The sequence below is a fragment of the Lytechinus pictus genome, chromosome 12 (genome assembly GCF_037042905.1).
Source record: "Lytechinus pictus isolate F3 Inbred chromosome 12, Lp3.0, whole genome shotgun sequence".
NCBI classification, from domain to species: Eukaryota; Metazoa; Echinodermata; class Echinoidea; order Temnopleuroida; family Toxopneustidae; genus Lytechinus; species Lytechinus pictus.
In genome coordinates this window covers 25,203,252-25,218,899 of record NC_087256.1, presented here as the reverse complement: position 1 = coordinate 25,218,899, position 15,648 = coordinate 25,203,252, and the positions used below count along the sequence as shown (strand labels likewise).

Genomic DNA, 15,648 nt, shown 5'->3' with positions numbered 1-15,648 from the left:
TAATATGTGTCTAATATTAATGTATAAACATGTGTTTATAATACAATCAGAATTGTTTGAATTGTGGCTATTTGTTTAGCCCAAATTTGAATTTCCACAATATCCTTAGTTTTCATCATAAAAACAATTTATATTGCATCTTTTGCAACTTTTGCGTTTCCTTTACAAAGGTGTTAAGGGCTATTCTATATATTCTTCCTTTTCACCCGACAATGCTGACTGTGTGGGCATTTCCATTGATATTTACTTTCTTCTTTTTTGTTCTTTTCAAGTTTATTACAAGTCCCAAGGGCGGATCCAAGATCTTCCAAGGGGGGGGGGGCATTTTGTACAGAAAAAAAATGAGAACCTGAAAAAAAAACTACAAAATCGAGTTTGTGCAATTAAGGAAAAATTTGACAAGTAAAAAATGGGTCCCCAAATTGCCTATGCATGACACATTCCAGCAAAAAAAAAAACCTAATATTTTGTGCCTCTCAAAAGTGGATCCACCGCTGACGTGTCCCTGTATGATAATACTTTCAACTCTAGTCAATTTCATGGGTGATCATCTGTATGTCAAATTGTCAAGCATGACGGATTTGGAAGGGAATTGGAAGGGGCCTATATGGCTCCATTCCATCAATCCGCGGTGCCTTTATTCTAGGAAAACATTATTATTCTATAAAGTACATTTTATAACAGGAAAAGTAGACCTATGAATGCCCATTCCTTTAATTGCATGCTATTAATAAAAATGCACCAATTCGGGTGATACACTTACTAGAAGAAGAATATTTTGCAGAGATAATGAACCAAAAGTGCGGGAAAATGGTTATCCTTGCGAATTCGTTAAACATATTATGCTGCTTATCTAAATTCTCAGTAGTGACTTGTTTGATAGTTATTTTAAGCGGAAAATACATTCAAGTGACAAGTAATGAAATACATTGACAAATAACCGAGGTGATCATGGCTAACGCAAAATTAAATTAAATTAAATTACATTATTTAGATGAAATTGAGCGGGAAAACCTATCATTCATCTACCGTCCTCTCTCTTAGGTTTATTATAGGCCTAGTCTTCCTATCTGACCATGCATGCATTTCTGTACCCTTCTTTGTTTTTGTTTATATAAAAAAATATAGGCCCTATATAACAATGATGATGATGATGACAGTGATGAGAGTGCTGATTGTGATAATTATCGTCATCATCATCATCATCCTCATCATCCTCCTCCTCATCATCATCATATCATCATCATCATCATCATCATATCATTATCATACTTACTTCTGGATACTTATGGAACAACTGAACGAAGTCATTATGACTCTGCATTCAGTTTCAAATTCCTTCTCCTCTTTAGGTTGGCCGGATCATGTCCTGGTGGGTCAGTGTCAAACTTGAACTTCACTGGTTCACATCTTGTCCAGTCCATTCTCAAAGACACTATGGGGGCATAACTAATTCATTACTGAGACTATTCCATGGTTTTCTCATTCTAATGTAAAAAGATTTCTTTTCTTTTTTCAGTGACTGATCTTAATGAGATAAACAATTATTTTATCATGACCTCGATAGTCCCATGCAACTGACCCAGATCTGGCACTACTCCTGCATGGAACTTGTAAGTTTCAATCATATCCCCTCGCGCACGGCGGTATGTCAAAGTAGGGAATTTAGTTCAGGATCAACCTTTGTTCGTATGGAAGTTGTTTGTTTTTTGGTTTTTTTAACCTCATAATCCAATTTAGTGGCCCTTCTTTGTACATTTTCTAGTGCATGAATATGTTTCTTCAAGTAGGACTCAATACGGCATGTGCATACTCTAAATGTGGTCTAATCATCACCGGGCATCATCACCATCATCATCATCATCATCATTATCATCAATGACGAGAAATAATGGGTCTACGATACATTCACCTTTTCAATAGGAATCCCCAAATTAGCGTACCATACATCAAGATGGCAGCTTCCACAGAAAACATGATTAAAAAACATTTCGAGAAGAATTGTCGAACAAAAGAACATAATGGGGTTCACTCATCGAAAGTTCACTCTGTAGCATGGAATTGTGATGGCACTATGCTTGCATCCGGATCGTTTGATAGAAATGTTTGTGTCTTTTCGCTGGATAGAGATAGGATGGTGAGTTATGTCTGAATATGACTGACTGCCGATGCCGCGCCGTGTCGCGTCGCTGCACTCTTAATCTTATCTCGCTAACCCAGGCCCAGGGAGCACCGGCCCGCTTGGCCGATTACACGAAAGGGTCTTGCAGGACCAAGCCCAAGGACCGTCTTTCGTGTCGCCCATCTTTTATTATTCGCTATATGCGGGATATTTCTGAAATGTATGATAAACAAATAAAATTTGTTAGCTAGAATTAAAATCAATTTGTATACAATTCAATTCATGATTTTCGATTCTCGTGTGTTCTCAAAGTCATGGCTCATGCCATGGAATTTTTTTGCTGTCTACGATACCCCTGCCCACCTAGCCAGGCGGCTTCTACTATAGTACTAGTTCTAGAGAGTAAAAATCATTTACTAACGTAAGGTTACTCTCATACGAAGCCAGGCCTTCTATCTCATAGACCCACACAAAGGAAGCCAAAACCTGAAACTTTCACCTCCGAGATTTCTACTTTCCTTCTAAAAGATCTAGCTCTAAATCATGTACATGGGATAAAACTTCATTTCCGACATTTCTACGTTCTCGTTGTTATTTTTAAAACAAGAATTCATCAAAAAAATGAAAAAATATTGTGAAAAGACGGAAGAGACTTGCCCGATGTTTACGCCGCCATCTTGTTTCTTATTGTACTTCCCCAACGTTACGGAGGAAGAAGATGATGATTTGTTTTGATCTCCGACATAATCGGAGGAAGGAAAAGAAGATAATGACGTTGCAGCGCGCGACACTATCCGAAGTTGTTTCTGATGATATTCACTTTCTCTACAAGTTACATCGTAGTGATGGCGGAGGTAATCGTAAACCCTTAGAGGACGCATGACTTACCGAAATAGACGCACTATTATCCTAAATTGTTTACGATGATATTCTTCTTGTCTTGTCTTGTCTTTCCGTTAATGCCCACAATCATTACAATGATTATTATGGCATATGAACGTCAAGATTGACTTGACCTTCACCTTCTCTACAACATCATAGTGATGGCAGAGGTGATCGTAAAACTCTTAGAGGACGCATGACCTACCGAAATAGACGCACTACAATCTGAAGTTGTTTCCGATGATATTGACCTTCTCTACGACATCGTGGTGATGGCGGAGGCAATCGTGAACTCTTAGAGGACGCATGACCTACCGAAAAAGACGCACTATTATCCAAAGTTGTTTACGATGATATTCACCTTCTCCCCAACATCGTAGTGTTGGCGGAGGTAATCGTAAACTCTTAGAGGTCGCATGACTCACCGAAATAGACGCACTACTATTCGAGGTTGTTTACGATGATATTCACCTTCTCTACAACATCGTGGTGATGGCGGAGTCCGTCGTGAACTTTTAGAGATCGCATTACTTACCGAAAAAGACGCACTATATGGATGAAGGTCTATCTAAACACAGAATCCTGACATTGAGGCACAAACTTGACCCTCAAAAAAAGGAAAAGTTACATCTAACTTTAGATCTAGATCCTCTTTGTTGCGTTTTTATCTCTCGCTTTCAAAATTGAAAACAAAATGGCCGATTGATACCGTGAACGAACGCGAGAACTAATGGTCATACATGTATTAGGCACAATTGAATAAGACATTTTAGGAATTAAAAAAATGAATAAAATAGATTAAAAAAGGATTAAAATTTGTTTGAGACAATTTGATTGCTCAAGTTATAACTGATATCAGCATCAATAATAAACTGTCAAACCGTATGTCAAAATTATCTAGTTTGCTTTAGTTTAGTTAGAGTTAATGTGGAAGTAGAAGAAGTGGAATTCTTTTTTTTTAGACCCTACTTGTCTCTTCGGGACAAGTCTGACTCTGAGACCCGACCAAGTTCTTTGCCATTTTCAGTTATTTGACATTGATATCCATGATAGCAGATGTTTAGCATTTAAATAAATTCAAGGCGCAAATCAAAGTTTTCTGCTATTTTCACAATTTCGAAGTTTTGTATTTTTTGATATTTTTGCCAATTGCCTGCACATGGATCTAATGGCATGCATTTGCCATATTGCTAAGTTTTTTCCTAAGCAGAGGTGCAGCATGCGATCAGCAACAGCAACAATATTGAGGGGAAAAAAATTGATAGAGCAGGGCCTTGATTAATAGCTTGAAGCTAGAAGTTCCTAAAGTAAGTCAAAGTAGTACATCCCTTATGATCCCTGTAATTCAAGATACATGTGAACTTGCAAGTTGTATAAAGTAGACCTTTCTTTAAGTTGAATATTCACCCAACTTGAAGCACTTTTTAGACCGGATTATGCAAAACATGTACTCGTATTCCTCGTTTAAGTCTAGATTGTGGGAAAGGTACTGGTACATGGGCCATCTTTATTGCAGATTATTTGTTGAATAATTCTGAGAAAGACCCATGGTCAATGCACCCATTCAAGGCAAGTGAGGGAAGGAATGCTTGCCAGGAATATTGCATTCAATGGAAACAAAATCAAATCTTTCTTCATGTTCAACTACAGATGATTCTTGTAGACAGCACATAGTTTTCTTGTTATGAATTTTTCTTCACCGTAGACCAGAGAAGCAACGTACAAGGGTCATGTCGGCAGTGTGGATCAGTTGTGCTGGCATCCCAGAAATCCAGATGTGTTTGTGACCGCATCGGGAGACAAGACGATCAGGATATGGGATACCAGGTCTGCCAAGTCTATATCAACTATAGCTACAAAGGGTATGCTCAACTATTTTTGATTTAATTTTAGCTATTTCATTCTTTTTTTTACACTGACCCAAAGGAAACCAATATGTTTGGTCTTTTAATCATGTTTGAATAATAATAATAATATAGGTATATTTACCCAGGGAAGCCACCTCAGTTCTGAAAACTGTTCTCCCAGCGGGCCCTGCTATTATTATTGCCTCGGCTTTAGCTGGGCTGCCTAGGTGCAAAGCATTCAAGGAATATCTTCCTACCGGGTACCCATTAAACATACCTGGGTTGAGTGTGCGGCACAGTGGATAAATTTCTTGCTGAAGGAAATTACGTCATGGCTGGGATTCGAACCCACGACCCTCTGTTTCAAAGTCAGAAGATTAATCCACTGGGCCACAACGCTCCACAACGCAAATAAGGCCCAATCAATTGCTGTGTTGTATTCTGTGATACCCATAGGCTTTGTCCTTGGACCAACATGCTGGTTCGAGTAGACAATCGATTACTTGAGTTTTAGAGAGAGCAAGGATAGGCATATTTATTGTAATATCAATTGTTTGATTAGAAGAGATGTTGAGATTCTAAACTTGTGAAGTTTTCAGCTTGCAACTTGTCACAAGAGAAGTTGTTGATGTTAATGTCAGATAGTACCTTATTATTTGTTAATATTGAATGGTCATAATAGTTACCAGCAACCTGTAACTTCAAAAGATCCCACAAGTATTTAGAATCAATTGTAATGCACTGTACATGTATTGCCATAAACCCACAGATACAATCACTTGTAAAATTGATTCGATTGATTTAATGTTGCAGGGTCAATGTGTGATGCACTTAATTGTGCTTCCACCATCATAAGAATATTATAAAACTGGAAGAGCAACATTAAAGAGCTACTTTATACTAGATTATAATGTCCATATCCATGGATTAGGAAAATTTCATTATTTGAATTTTTCATATCCTTGCATTTCGTTAGGTGAGAACATCAACATTTGCTGGAGTCCTAACGAGCAGTACATCGCTGTCGGCAACAAGGATGACCTTGTGACCTTTGTAGATGCTAGATCTAATCGTATCATCAGCGAGGAACAATTTAAGTATGAAGTGAATGAGATCTCTTGGAACAACGACAGTGATCTTTTCTTTTTAACGAATGGGCATGGTCACATAAACATCCTAAGGTAACTCCTACTTTTCCAAATTAATGTTATTCTTTCATGTATTTTATATGTTTGTCTAACCTGACAAGAAGCTGTTTCAGAAAGAGTTAGTGGGGGCATCGTGGTCTACTGGTTACGAATCTTGTCTTTCAATGAGAGGGACGTGGGTTTGAATCTCAGCCATGGCGTGTTTTCCTTCAGCAAGAAATTTATCCACATTGTGCTGCACTCAACCCAAGTGAGGTGAATGGGTACCCGGCACGATTAATTCCTTGAATGCACCAAGTGCCTTTAGCAGCTGGAGCTACAGGCGGGGTAATATACAGTGCGCCATTGAATAGGAAACTAGATAAATCGGCGCCTCATAAATGCTATATATTATTATTATTAGTATGACAAAATAGCACTTGTATCCTTAAATGTGTGCAGTGAGGAGGGCATCACTGCAATTGGGGATATCATTTTCAAAGCATGAGAACTCTTGTGTTTTTATCAATGAAATTACCAGTGAACCTGTCTATGCAGAGGAAACATTGAATGTGCCTACTGTGGACAGGTGTCCTTTATTGACAGGTTCTTCAAAAACATATTCTTTTCAATTGGGAAGCAATTTTAGGGGGCCACTAAAGACAGGTGGCCATAAAGACAGTCCTGACTGTATTGAAAACTATGATTCCTCGAACATCTTGTGTTCACCCAACTTGAAGCTACATGTATCTTGAAGTTACCTTGAATTTACCTTGAAGTTACCTTGAAGGCCACACCTGTTCATCATAGCAGGGTATATGCACTGTACAGTTGAATGGTGTGGCAGGGTTAAGGAGGTCCCAGGGGATCCATTTAAAAACCCAGTTTTGACAATTTTTTAAAATTAAGGAGTGCAGGAGCATCAATGGCAGACTGGGAAAGCTTATTCCATCCGTTTATTACTCTTTGGCTATAAAAGTGTTTCCTGAGGTCAAGGTGGCTTAAGTTCTTGTTTTGGCAAATTTCATAGAGCGGCCTCTTGTTCTGAGTGTAATATATATCAAGTTTGGTCTCTTATTTAGTTTTAGCAAGTTCTATTACTGTTTCTTTATTTTTTTCTGAATATATTTTGTTCAGCTTTCCAGACCTGAAACCTCTGCAGGAACTCAGTGCTCACCCAGCCAACTGCATATGCATTGAGTTTGATCCAACGGGAAGGTACTTTGCCACTGGAAGTGCCGATGCCCTGGTGAGCCTTTGGGATGTTGCCGAGCTGGTTTGTGTCAGGACCTTCTCAAGGTCAGTAATAAGAACATTTTCTCTGAGTTTTATTATTCTGCCTCTGTTTTTTTTCTTCTAAAGTACCTTTTGTATTTTACCATTGGTAGTTCAGAGGGGTTATTTTGGATCTGAAAAATGAACAGGTTTGAAATGATGTGTCTTAGTACAGTGATGGACACTCTGAAAACCTTGTGTTAAGGCTGCTAATGAGTGAATTCTGCATATGTCTTTTTACCTTTGCAAGTCAAATACAGGCCCAACATGAAAAAAACAATCATACCTGATTATACAAAATATGCAAGTATCATAAACCTCTTCTGAAGTGGAATTTCCCCAAGGTAAACCAGATATCTTTGGTTCCAACTTCCAAGAGTTTGCTGTATAATCTAGTCTCCATAACGCAAAGCTTAGTAATTGATAATAAACTAATTTTTGCAATTTATTGCATTGACTACAATATACAAGCAATCATGAAATTCACTTGTATGATCAGTCGCTATTTAAGCTTTGTGTTACAGGCCCAAGAACATGTCATCTACAGACCATTAAATGAGTTTGCCTTTTTCAAATTATTCCAACAGGTTAGACTGGCCTGTGCGTGCCTTGAGCTTCAGTCACGATGGGCAGCTCTTGGCTTCTGCCTCTGAAGATCTCATCATAGATGTGGCTCATGTGGAAACAGGTAAATCTTTAATACTTTCTACAAATACTCGTATTATCATTGACTGGACATCGAATCCCTGTTTCACGAAACTTGATATTGATGGCTACTAGCAAGTAAAACATGCTACATGTATTTGATTTGTCACGGGGCCGATTTACAATAGATTTCTATCATTTATTTATCAATGACAAGCTCTGTGAAACAGACCAGATTGAATTAAAAGTACTTGGCTCAAATAAAAGCAAAGCAACCTTTTTATATGCATTTTAAGTTTAACAACAGCAGGTACTTCTTGAAAATTAACGTTAATTTACAATGGAAACCAGGGCCCCGTCTTACAATGAGTTACGATTGATCCAATCAATCGTAACTCTATGGAATTCCATCAATGTCATAATTTATTTTGCAGGAAATTGTACTCAATGACTTTTGTAAGCAAAGAAAAGCACACTGAACTTGCAAGAAAAGGATGAATGTACAGCATATCTAGAAAATATTTTGAACCAACATGCATTTCAGATGTTGATGTTGTTGGCTTTCTTAGTTGCGATTGATCGGATCAATCGCAACTCTTGTATGACGGGGCCCAGGTGAGACAAGATTTTAGGAGTTTCAAAATTACCTTGGTACTTGAGGAATCTCATTATACGAGGATTAAAATATATTGAAGATCTGGGATCAGTAATATTACATTATTTTATCAAGAATACTGTAGAGAGCCTTGGCTAAATGTATGCAGTGTTTCTTTAAAAAAAGTTTCCTCAATTTTTTTTTTTTTTGCTGCTCAGGTGAAAAGGTAACAGAAGTCCACTGCGAATCGCCGACCTTCACTGTGGCCTGGCACCCCAAGAGGTACCTGCTTGCATTCGCTTGTGACGACAAGGACAAGTATAACAGAGAGAGGGATGCGGGTAGCATCAAACTGTTTGGATTACCCAGTGATTGATGACAAGAACACCATGGCAACTTGTGATCAGAACTCTTGATGTAGAGGATTTAATAATAAACAATGCAAAAGCCAACTGTGACAGATGACAGAAGGGCTCTGGCAACATTTGCTCCAATGGATAGTCTGCACGTTAAGCCGAACATGAAGCCTAACCTTCAAACTTAATAAACACTAACAGGAAATAATTTCACTTCTCAAATATGATTAGCATTTGTGGTTGTTAGAGAAAAGCTTTCAACTATGTTCTGTACAGTTCTATGTAAAAAATTGCTACACAAGTGAAATTTTGTGTAGCAGTCCTAAAATTACGTGGAGCAAATTGCGATGCGATACCAGGAAAATTATTCCCTGAGTAATTCTTATCTTTTATGTATATCAAAAAGAACTGTTGCTGTTCTAGCGCAATGAGGGTCTCTAGACAATGTGTGCGCTCAATAAGACATCACTATTATTATTATTAATTATCATTTCCATTATTTCTGAACCAAAAACTCTATTACAATCCTAACTCTAACCCTATGCCCTCTGAAATATTGAGAGAGGAGCATATGTCAGGTCACCGACAGAAGATGTAATGAAGGTATTGAAAGTTGGTGTCTAAAGGCAGTCCGTTGGCAGTGAAAGTGTGTTTCTTTGGTGTCCAGTGCAGATTTGTGTATTCAGAGATATCCTCATGGTCAAGACTAGCTTGGAAACGCATTTGACGAGCAAAGTATACAAGAGGCTACAGAAGTTCAGCTGATGCTAGGTGCAACATAACATTCAGAAAGCATTTTATGAAGAAGAGTCTTTGTCAGTGGTTTTCACTGACTCCTGTTATAAGCTACCAAAATCTTTCTATCTGATTGGCTTAGAGGAAATATATCAGTGAAAATCACAGAATGATTTTTTTCATGAAATGTTCTCAATGACAGTCCGCTGGCCATGCCATACTGCATTACTGTCATGGGGTAGCTGGGTGCATAGCAATATATGCTGAGGGGAGATTTTGGCCGACTATCAGTTTATTTTTTTACCAGACCTTGAGATAAGCTTTTTGTGGCACCACCATTCTCAAACTTTGCTCAAATATGATATTCACCAATCGATTGCCTTTTGATTGATAAACCATCTTGTTGAGAAAATATTTTCTTTTTTTATGAAAATGATTAACGAGCTAGGATATTTGTTTCATATTTTTAAGAGACTCCAAAGATACGGTTGCCGCAAGAATGTGTACAGTGGTAAAGGGGACTTGAGGTGTCACTTGTTCTAATCTCAGTATGTCCACAGCCAATTAACCTAATACTTGTAACATCTTGTCCATTTTCCACTTGGCCCACTTATAGTTTAACCTACTTTCCACTTGCCAATTTCTTCTTGTATCACTCTTAGCCAGACACCGTTTGGTGTGTCTGAATAGGGTAACAAGTTACAAACTTAGTCAATATCAGGTTAAGTAGAAAAAGTGAATAAAAGTGATGGATTGGATTGAAAAGCAGTTTTGCCAAGGTGGTGGATGGTCAAAACAATTGATTTCCCCTTACTGAAGATGCAAGACAATCTAGGAATGGTACCAAGTCATGAAAAACATCTTGAGCAAAATCTATCCCCCAAATATGTTGTAGTTGTCACCAAAGTCATATATCTTTTTGTGAAAAGGCCTGTTGGTATGAGCGACTGTAATCTTATGTCATCTAATGAGTATGACTCAGTAAGCAAGCAAAGTTTACTTCTTTTTTTTTTTTTTACTTAAATGATCAGTGGCAAATCTCTGCTGCATGTATTTCATTCCATAAGTAAAGGCCACCGCACACCTTACGACTGTTCGCGATCCGATTTTAGAATAAAACGTAGTAGAATTTGATGCTAATATTGAGACATGGAATGTCTTCAAGTGTAATGTTCTAAATCATTGTACGAATACCTATGTTCAAATCCTTGACTATGCCATCATCCTTCTTAAAATAAAAGCAAATTTAATATCTAGTCGTAATGACGTCATAGCAGTCGTACGATTGACTACGATCTGAAACTAATTTGGCCTTTACTCCAAAATAAAGGCTTGCAATCTTTCAAAATGGTTATATTAGTATTCTTTCAATTAATTTTAACCTCAAATGAAATATGTTCCATTCACATTTTCAGAAAATGAGGTGTGCGGTGGCCTTAAGTGAATTAAGCAACAGAAATGTTCTGTTAGTCCACAACGCAATCTATTTTAGAGAGAATTCAACTATGATATATCTTTGAATCAAAATGGAGGTGAATGTTTTTCATTGTAGTCAACATGGAATAAGTTGTAAGGATGTAACATCGTATTCAGTATGGCATAGACAGTTTGACCAACAAATTTAAGTACAAGTATGTATTTTCATAAAATCCTATTCCAAAGAATTTCTTTTAAAAAGTTGAAAACAAACACCTTGTCATATTTTTCTCAAAGCTTCCCCAGGTTAAATTCTGTAAATTATTTTTTTTAAGGGTCAATCTTAATTGCCAATTCTCACGCATTTGTATTTTTACAAGCCATGACAATTGACAAATTGATTGACCAACATTTTTGGAGAAATTTTCAAAGTTTCTTTATAAGTATTTCTCACATGTTTTGTGTTTCATACTCGTCATACTGTATATGTTCTGTAAATAATTTTAGTAAAAAAAATAAAAATGATACTGGAAAGTATACTTGTAGAAAACACAGCTTTTTGAAGTGATCATTTGTAGTTGTATTCTTTGATTGTGAGGAAAGGTAGATTTAACATAGGAATTGCATGTACATCCAACCCCGATTACATTGGACCTTTCTGAAGGCATTTGTTTCTGTTTTGTAATTCTTACAGAAATTTGTAATGCTCTCAAATGTTTAACACATGGGTAAATCATGAAGTCAATTAATTATGGAGAAATTAGGTTCCGGATGTATGAATAATAATAATGATAATCGTAAATGTGATTGTAATAATGAATGCATGCTTTTAGCACTGGGTGCTGAATTCATGCCTGTTCAAATTGAATTAATGTGGCCCCCAACAGTGAAATCCTTAATGCCGAACCTTAGAGTTAGTTTGAATTTAGCGCCCTGTGACAAAAATTCAATTCAATTCATTGGACCCTTGCCAAATTCTGCCTAAACCAAGGTTTCAGAACACAGATTCTAAACCTCCTTCGTGAACTCAGGCCCAATATTCCTCAATGCATATCATGTAATTGTACAGTTAAACACATCCTCATTGAATGTGCTGATTTTGCACATATTCGTACTAACTTTTATGATGTTCCTGACCTTAAGACATTATTTAGAGATATTTCACGATTATGTATTGTAAATTTCCTAAAGGAGATCAATCTTTTTATTAGATTTTAGGTGGGAAACTGTTCGAATCCCAATCACAACAGGTATACCCTTGGGCAAGGTATTTTATTCCAATTGTCTAGTCTTTCTGAGGAGACTCTAAGCCGTCGGTCCCGTGTAAGGGAGAGTCACACCATTTGCACGTTAAAAAACCTACTCCTCTTTTCGTAAAGAGTAGGGAAGTTATCCCGGGGAAGTAGTTAACGTATTAATTTATTACTGATAATCACTTATTTATAATCCTGTTCCTTTGTAAAGTTGCATTAGGGTAATTTGTACTGTATTATAGTAACCTTTCCAGATTAACTGTCCGACACTTATATGACACGCATGTGTTGATAGTGTCGTTAATTTTTTATCAATCAATCAATCCATGATCAACTATGAAGGCTTCATTGTGGCATTCCTAAAAACAGTGGAAAGACATGTAAATAAGCCAAAAAATATATCAACCAAAGTTAAAGGACAAGTCCACCCCAACAAAAAGTTGATTTGAATAAAAAGAGAAAAATCCAACAAGCATAACACTGAAAATTTCATCAAAATCGGATGTAAAATAAGAAAGTTATGACATTTTAAAGTTTCGCTTAATTTCACAAAACAGTTATATGCACATCCTGGCTGATATGCAAATGAGGAGACTATGACGTCATCCACTCACTATTTCTTTTGTATTTTATTATATGAAATGTGAAATATTTTTATATTCTCCTCATTGTCAAGTGATACAACAATTAATTCCTCTCTGAACATGTGGAATCAGCATTGTTTAATACTATATGGTTCAGTCAAGTTGGTCCTTATTGTCAAATCTGTAAAAAATAAAATATTGTATAATTCAAACAATAAAAAACAAAAGAAATAGTGAGTGATGGACATCATCGACTGACTCACCTAATTGTGCATTATCACATGTTTTGTGAAAAATAAGCGAAACTTTAAAATGTCATAACTTTCTTATTTTACATCCGATTTTGATGAAATTTTCAGAACTATGCTAGTTTGAGTTTTCTCTATTTATTCAAGTCAGCATTTTCCTGGGGTGGACTTGACCTTTAAGTAAGGATTACCATCTTTTTGCCGATATAAATGATTTCTTCAATAGAAACAAAAACATGAACTACTGTTGAAATAAATAGATGGAATACAGATTTTTCCTTGAGATTATAATAAACGTTTAATTTTTCAAATCACATTTACAAGCAATACATAATACTGGCAGAGAAAAACACTAATCATGGAATGGTTACATTATAATGAAACGGTAATGACTCTATCCTATAGAGCCAAAACATATATGATGTCCAGATCAATGTCCAGAATAAAAGCATGGGATAAATCAGTTTTTTATCTGAGCAAAAGGGAATTTTTTTTTCCAATTCTCATTATGTTCAAGTTATTTCTGAAATGTGTACCATACATCCAAGAAATAAATCTGCAACAAACTAGTATTTTTGAGCATCAAGAAAATGACTGATTTCCTAAATCATAGCACATTTTCATAAATAAGAACAGCATCATGTCATAAAGTTATAAATCATCAGTTTTCTTACAGCGAGATATTAGTTAATCTTACTGTATCTTATTTTTTATACATTGTATATATCTTTTGCTATTGCATTTATACCCATATTCTGTATACAACAATATATCAACTTATTCACAATATTTACAAATCGTTATAATCATGATTTGGGTTTCTTGCTTTTAAATGTATGTACACCACTGGTCATGTACATATAAAGATACAAATAAAGTACTAAAAATAAAGTGTAACAAACAATATAGTTAAAATACATTATATAAGAAGTACTACCTCTACTCAGAAGTAGAAGTCATATGCCGGGGGCCGTTTCTTAAACCTGTTCGTAAAAGAAGAGTGACTTTAAGAACTACTGGTGATCCTTTCTTGTGGTAAATGATATTTACATTTAATGTTCAATGGTGATTATTTAGAGCGTAATAGAAGTTAACCAGTCGTCTTCAAGTCGCTCTTAACTTACGAACAGCTTTATGAAACACCCACCTGGTGGGTCTTTCATAAAGCTGCTCATAACTTCCAAGTAACTTTACAACGACTGGTGATTGTTTTTTAATGAACGAAATCGTCACAAATGAAAATCAGGGGCCTGTTTCATAAAGCCGTTTGTAAGATACGAATGACTTAATGCACGACTGGTGATCCTTTCTTGTTCGAAATGATATCCCTATGTAACTGATTTAGCGCCTAAGAACTTGTTCCAGTCGTGCGTAAAGTTGTGCACGTAACTTTACGAACAGCTTTATGAAACACCCACCTGGACCTCATCTCATACAGGGATCAACTCATCGGATCAATTGATGCTAAACAATGTTTACTGTGGAATGAAGACAGTACATAGTTTGTCTTTACATTCGCACATGTCTGAACTAATGGCCCTTGAGAGAAGAAATTATACACGTAATCTTGGCTTGCATTGTTGTTTCCATAAATCGGCTGGCTCCTTTTTACTTACAAGAGGAAAAAGCATTGATCACTCAACATTTTTCTCTAGCACAGGTTATTCAGAAACACAATGTATTTTGTTCGAACCATGACTGGTTCCAGTGATATTTCTTCAGCTATAAAAATAAATTTCTTTAAAAACACAAACATAACAAATATTGAAAATGGAGCATTTTAACAAGACGAATCTGCACCGTCAGTCACATATATTAAAATAAAATAAAAAACATCAATGATGTTTCTATAAAGGGCCTTCTTCCAGTTCTGACATGAAAGTCATACAATCCAAGTTAACCTGGACTTCCTGGGTAAACTGTTGTGGGTGGGCTTAGAATTGGCTTAGATGAAAATACTGTGTGAACAATAATCGAATGTGACCAACTTTCATGTTTGAATTTTCATATGTGAAACATAGATCTGATTTTAGTTTTAAGAGAATGAATACAGCCTTAGATAACATTTACCATTCCATAGTCGAGAGGTGACAACAACCAATCAAAACCTCTGTAAGACATGGATAACGAGATGTATTGGTCTCACTCACTCTCAACCTGTAGCTGCTGGGGAGACACAGGAATGTATACTTGATAAAACTAAATAAGTACATGGCTAGTGGCTACGTTATCACCCTGAAGAGGTATATGGAGGATTTGATTTAATTTGAATAATACAATGACATAATTTCATATTTAAATTTATACTTGTCAAACTGATTTTTTTCTTACATTCTTTAATATTCTTTAAAATACATTTACATGATTTTCTACAGAGCTTAACTCAGATGATATCATATATTCACCTACACATCAACAGCAGTGACAGGGGTGGTGGTGGTGATGATGATAGTGTTGATGATGATGGAAATGGCATTGATTATGATGATGATGATAACATGCCATTCTTATACAGTGCATACAGAGTTACATACTTCCTAGCACCTGGTTCACTTGAGAAAAA

General features: G+C 36.3%; 1 protein-coding gene across 1 annotated transcript; it reads left to right on the top strand.

Moving 5' to 3' along the window:
- Window positions 1-1,927: 1,927 nt before the first annotated feature.
- Window positions 1,928-11,552, top strand: LOC129273065 (THO complex subunit 3-like). The gene is made up of 6 exons (XM_054910115.2): window positions 1,928-2,137; window positions 4,710-4,866; window positions 5,828-6,032; window positions 7,116-7,277; window positions 7,841-7,941; window positions 8,712-11,552. Exons 1-6 carry the CDS (start codon window positions 1,955-1,957, stop codon window positions 8,867-8,869), a joined length of 966 nt encoding a protein of 321 aa, XP_054766090.1. The 5' UTR covers window positions 1,928-1,954; the 3' UTR covers window positions 8,870-11,552.
- Window positions 11,553-15,648: the final 4,096 nt, after the last annotated feature.

Excerpts from the sequence above, each read along its gene's own strand:
- LOC129273065 (XM_054910115.2), top strand. The coding sequence starts at position 1,955 with ATGGCAGCTTCCACAGAAAACATGATTAAAAAACATTTCGAGAAGAAT. Across the intron at positions 2,138-4,709 it reads CGCTGGATAGAGATAGGATG|ACCAGAGAAGCAACGTACAA; the intron begins GTGAGTTATGTC and ends TCTTCACCGTAG. Across the intron at positions 7,278-7,840 it reads TGTGTCAGGACCTTCTCAAG|GTTAGACTGGCCTGTGCGTG; the intron begins GTCAGTAATAAG and ends TTATTCCAACAG.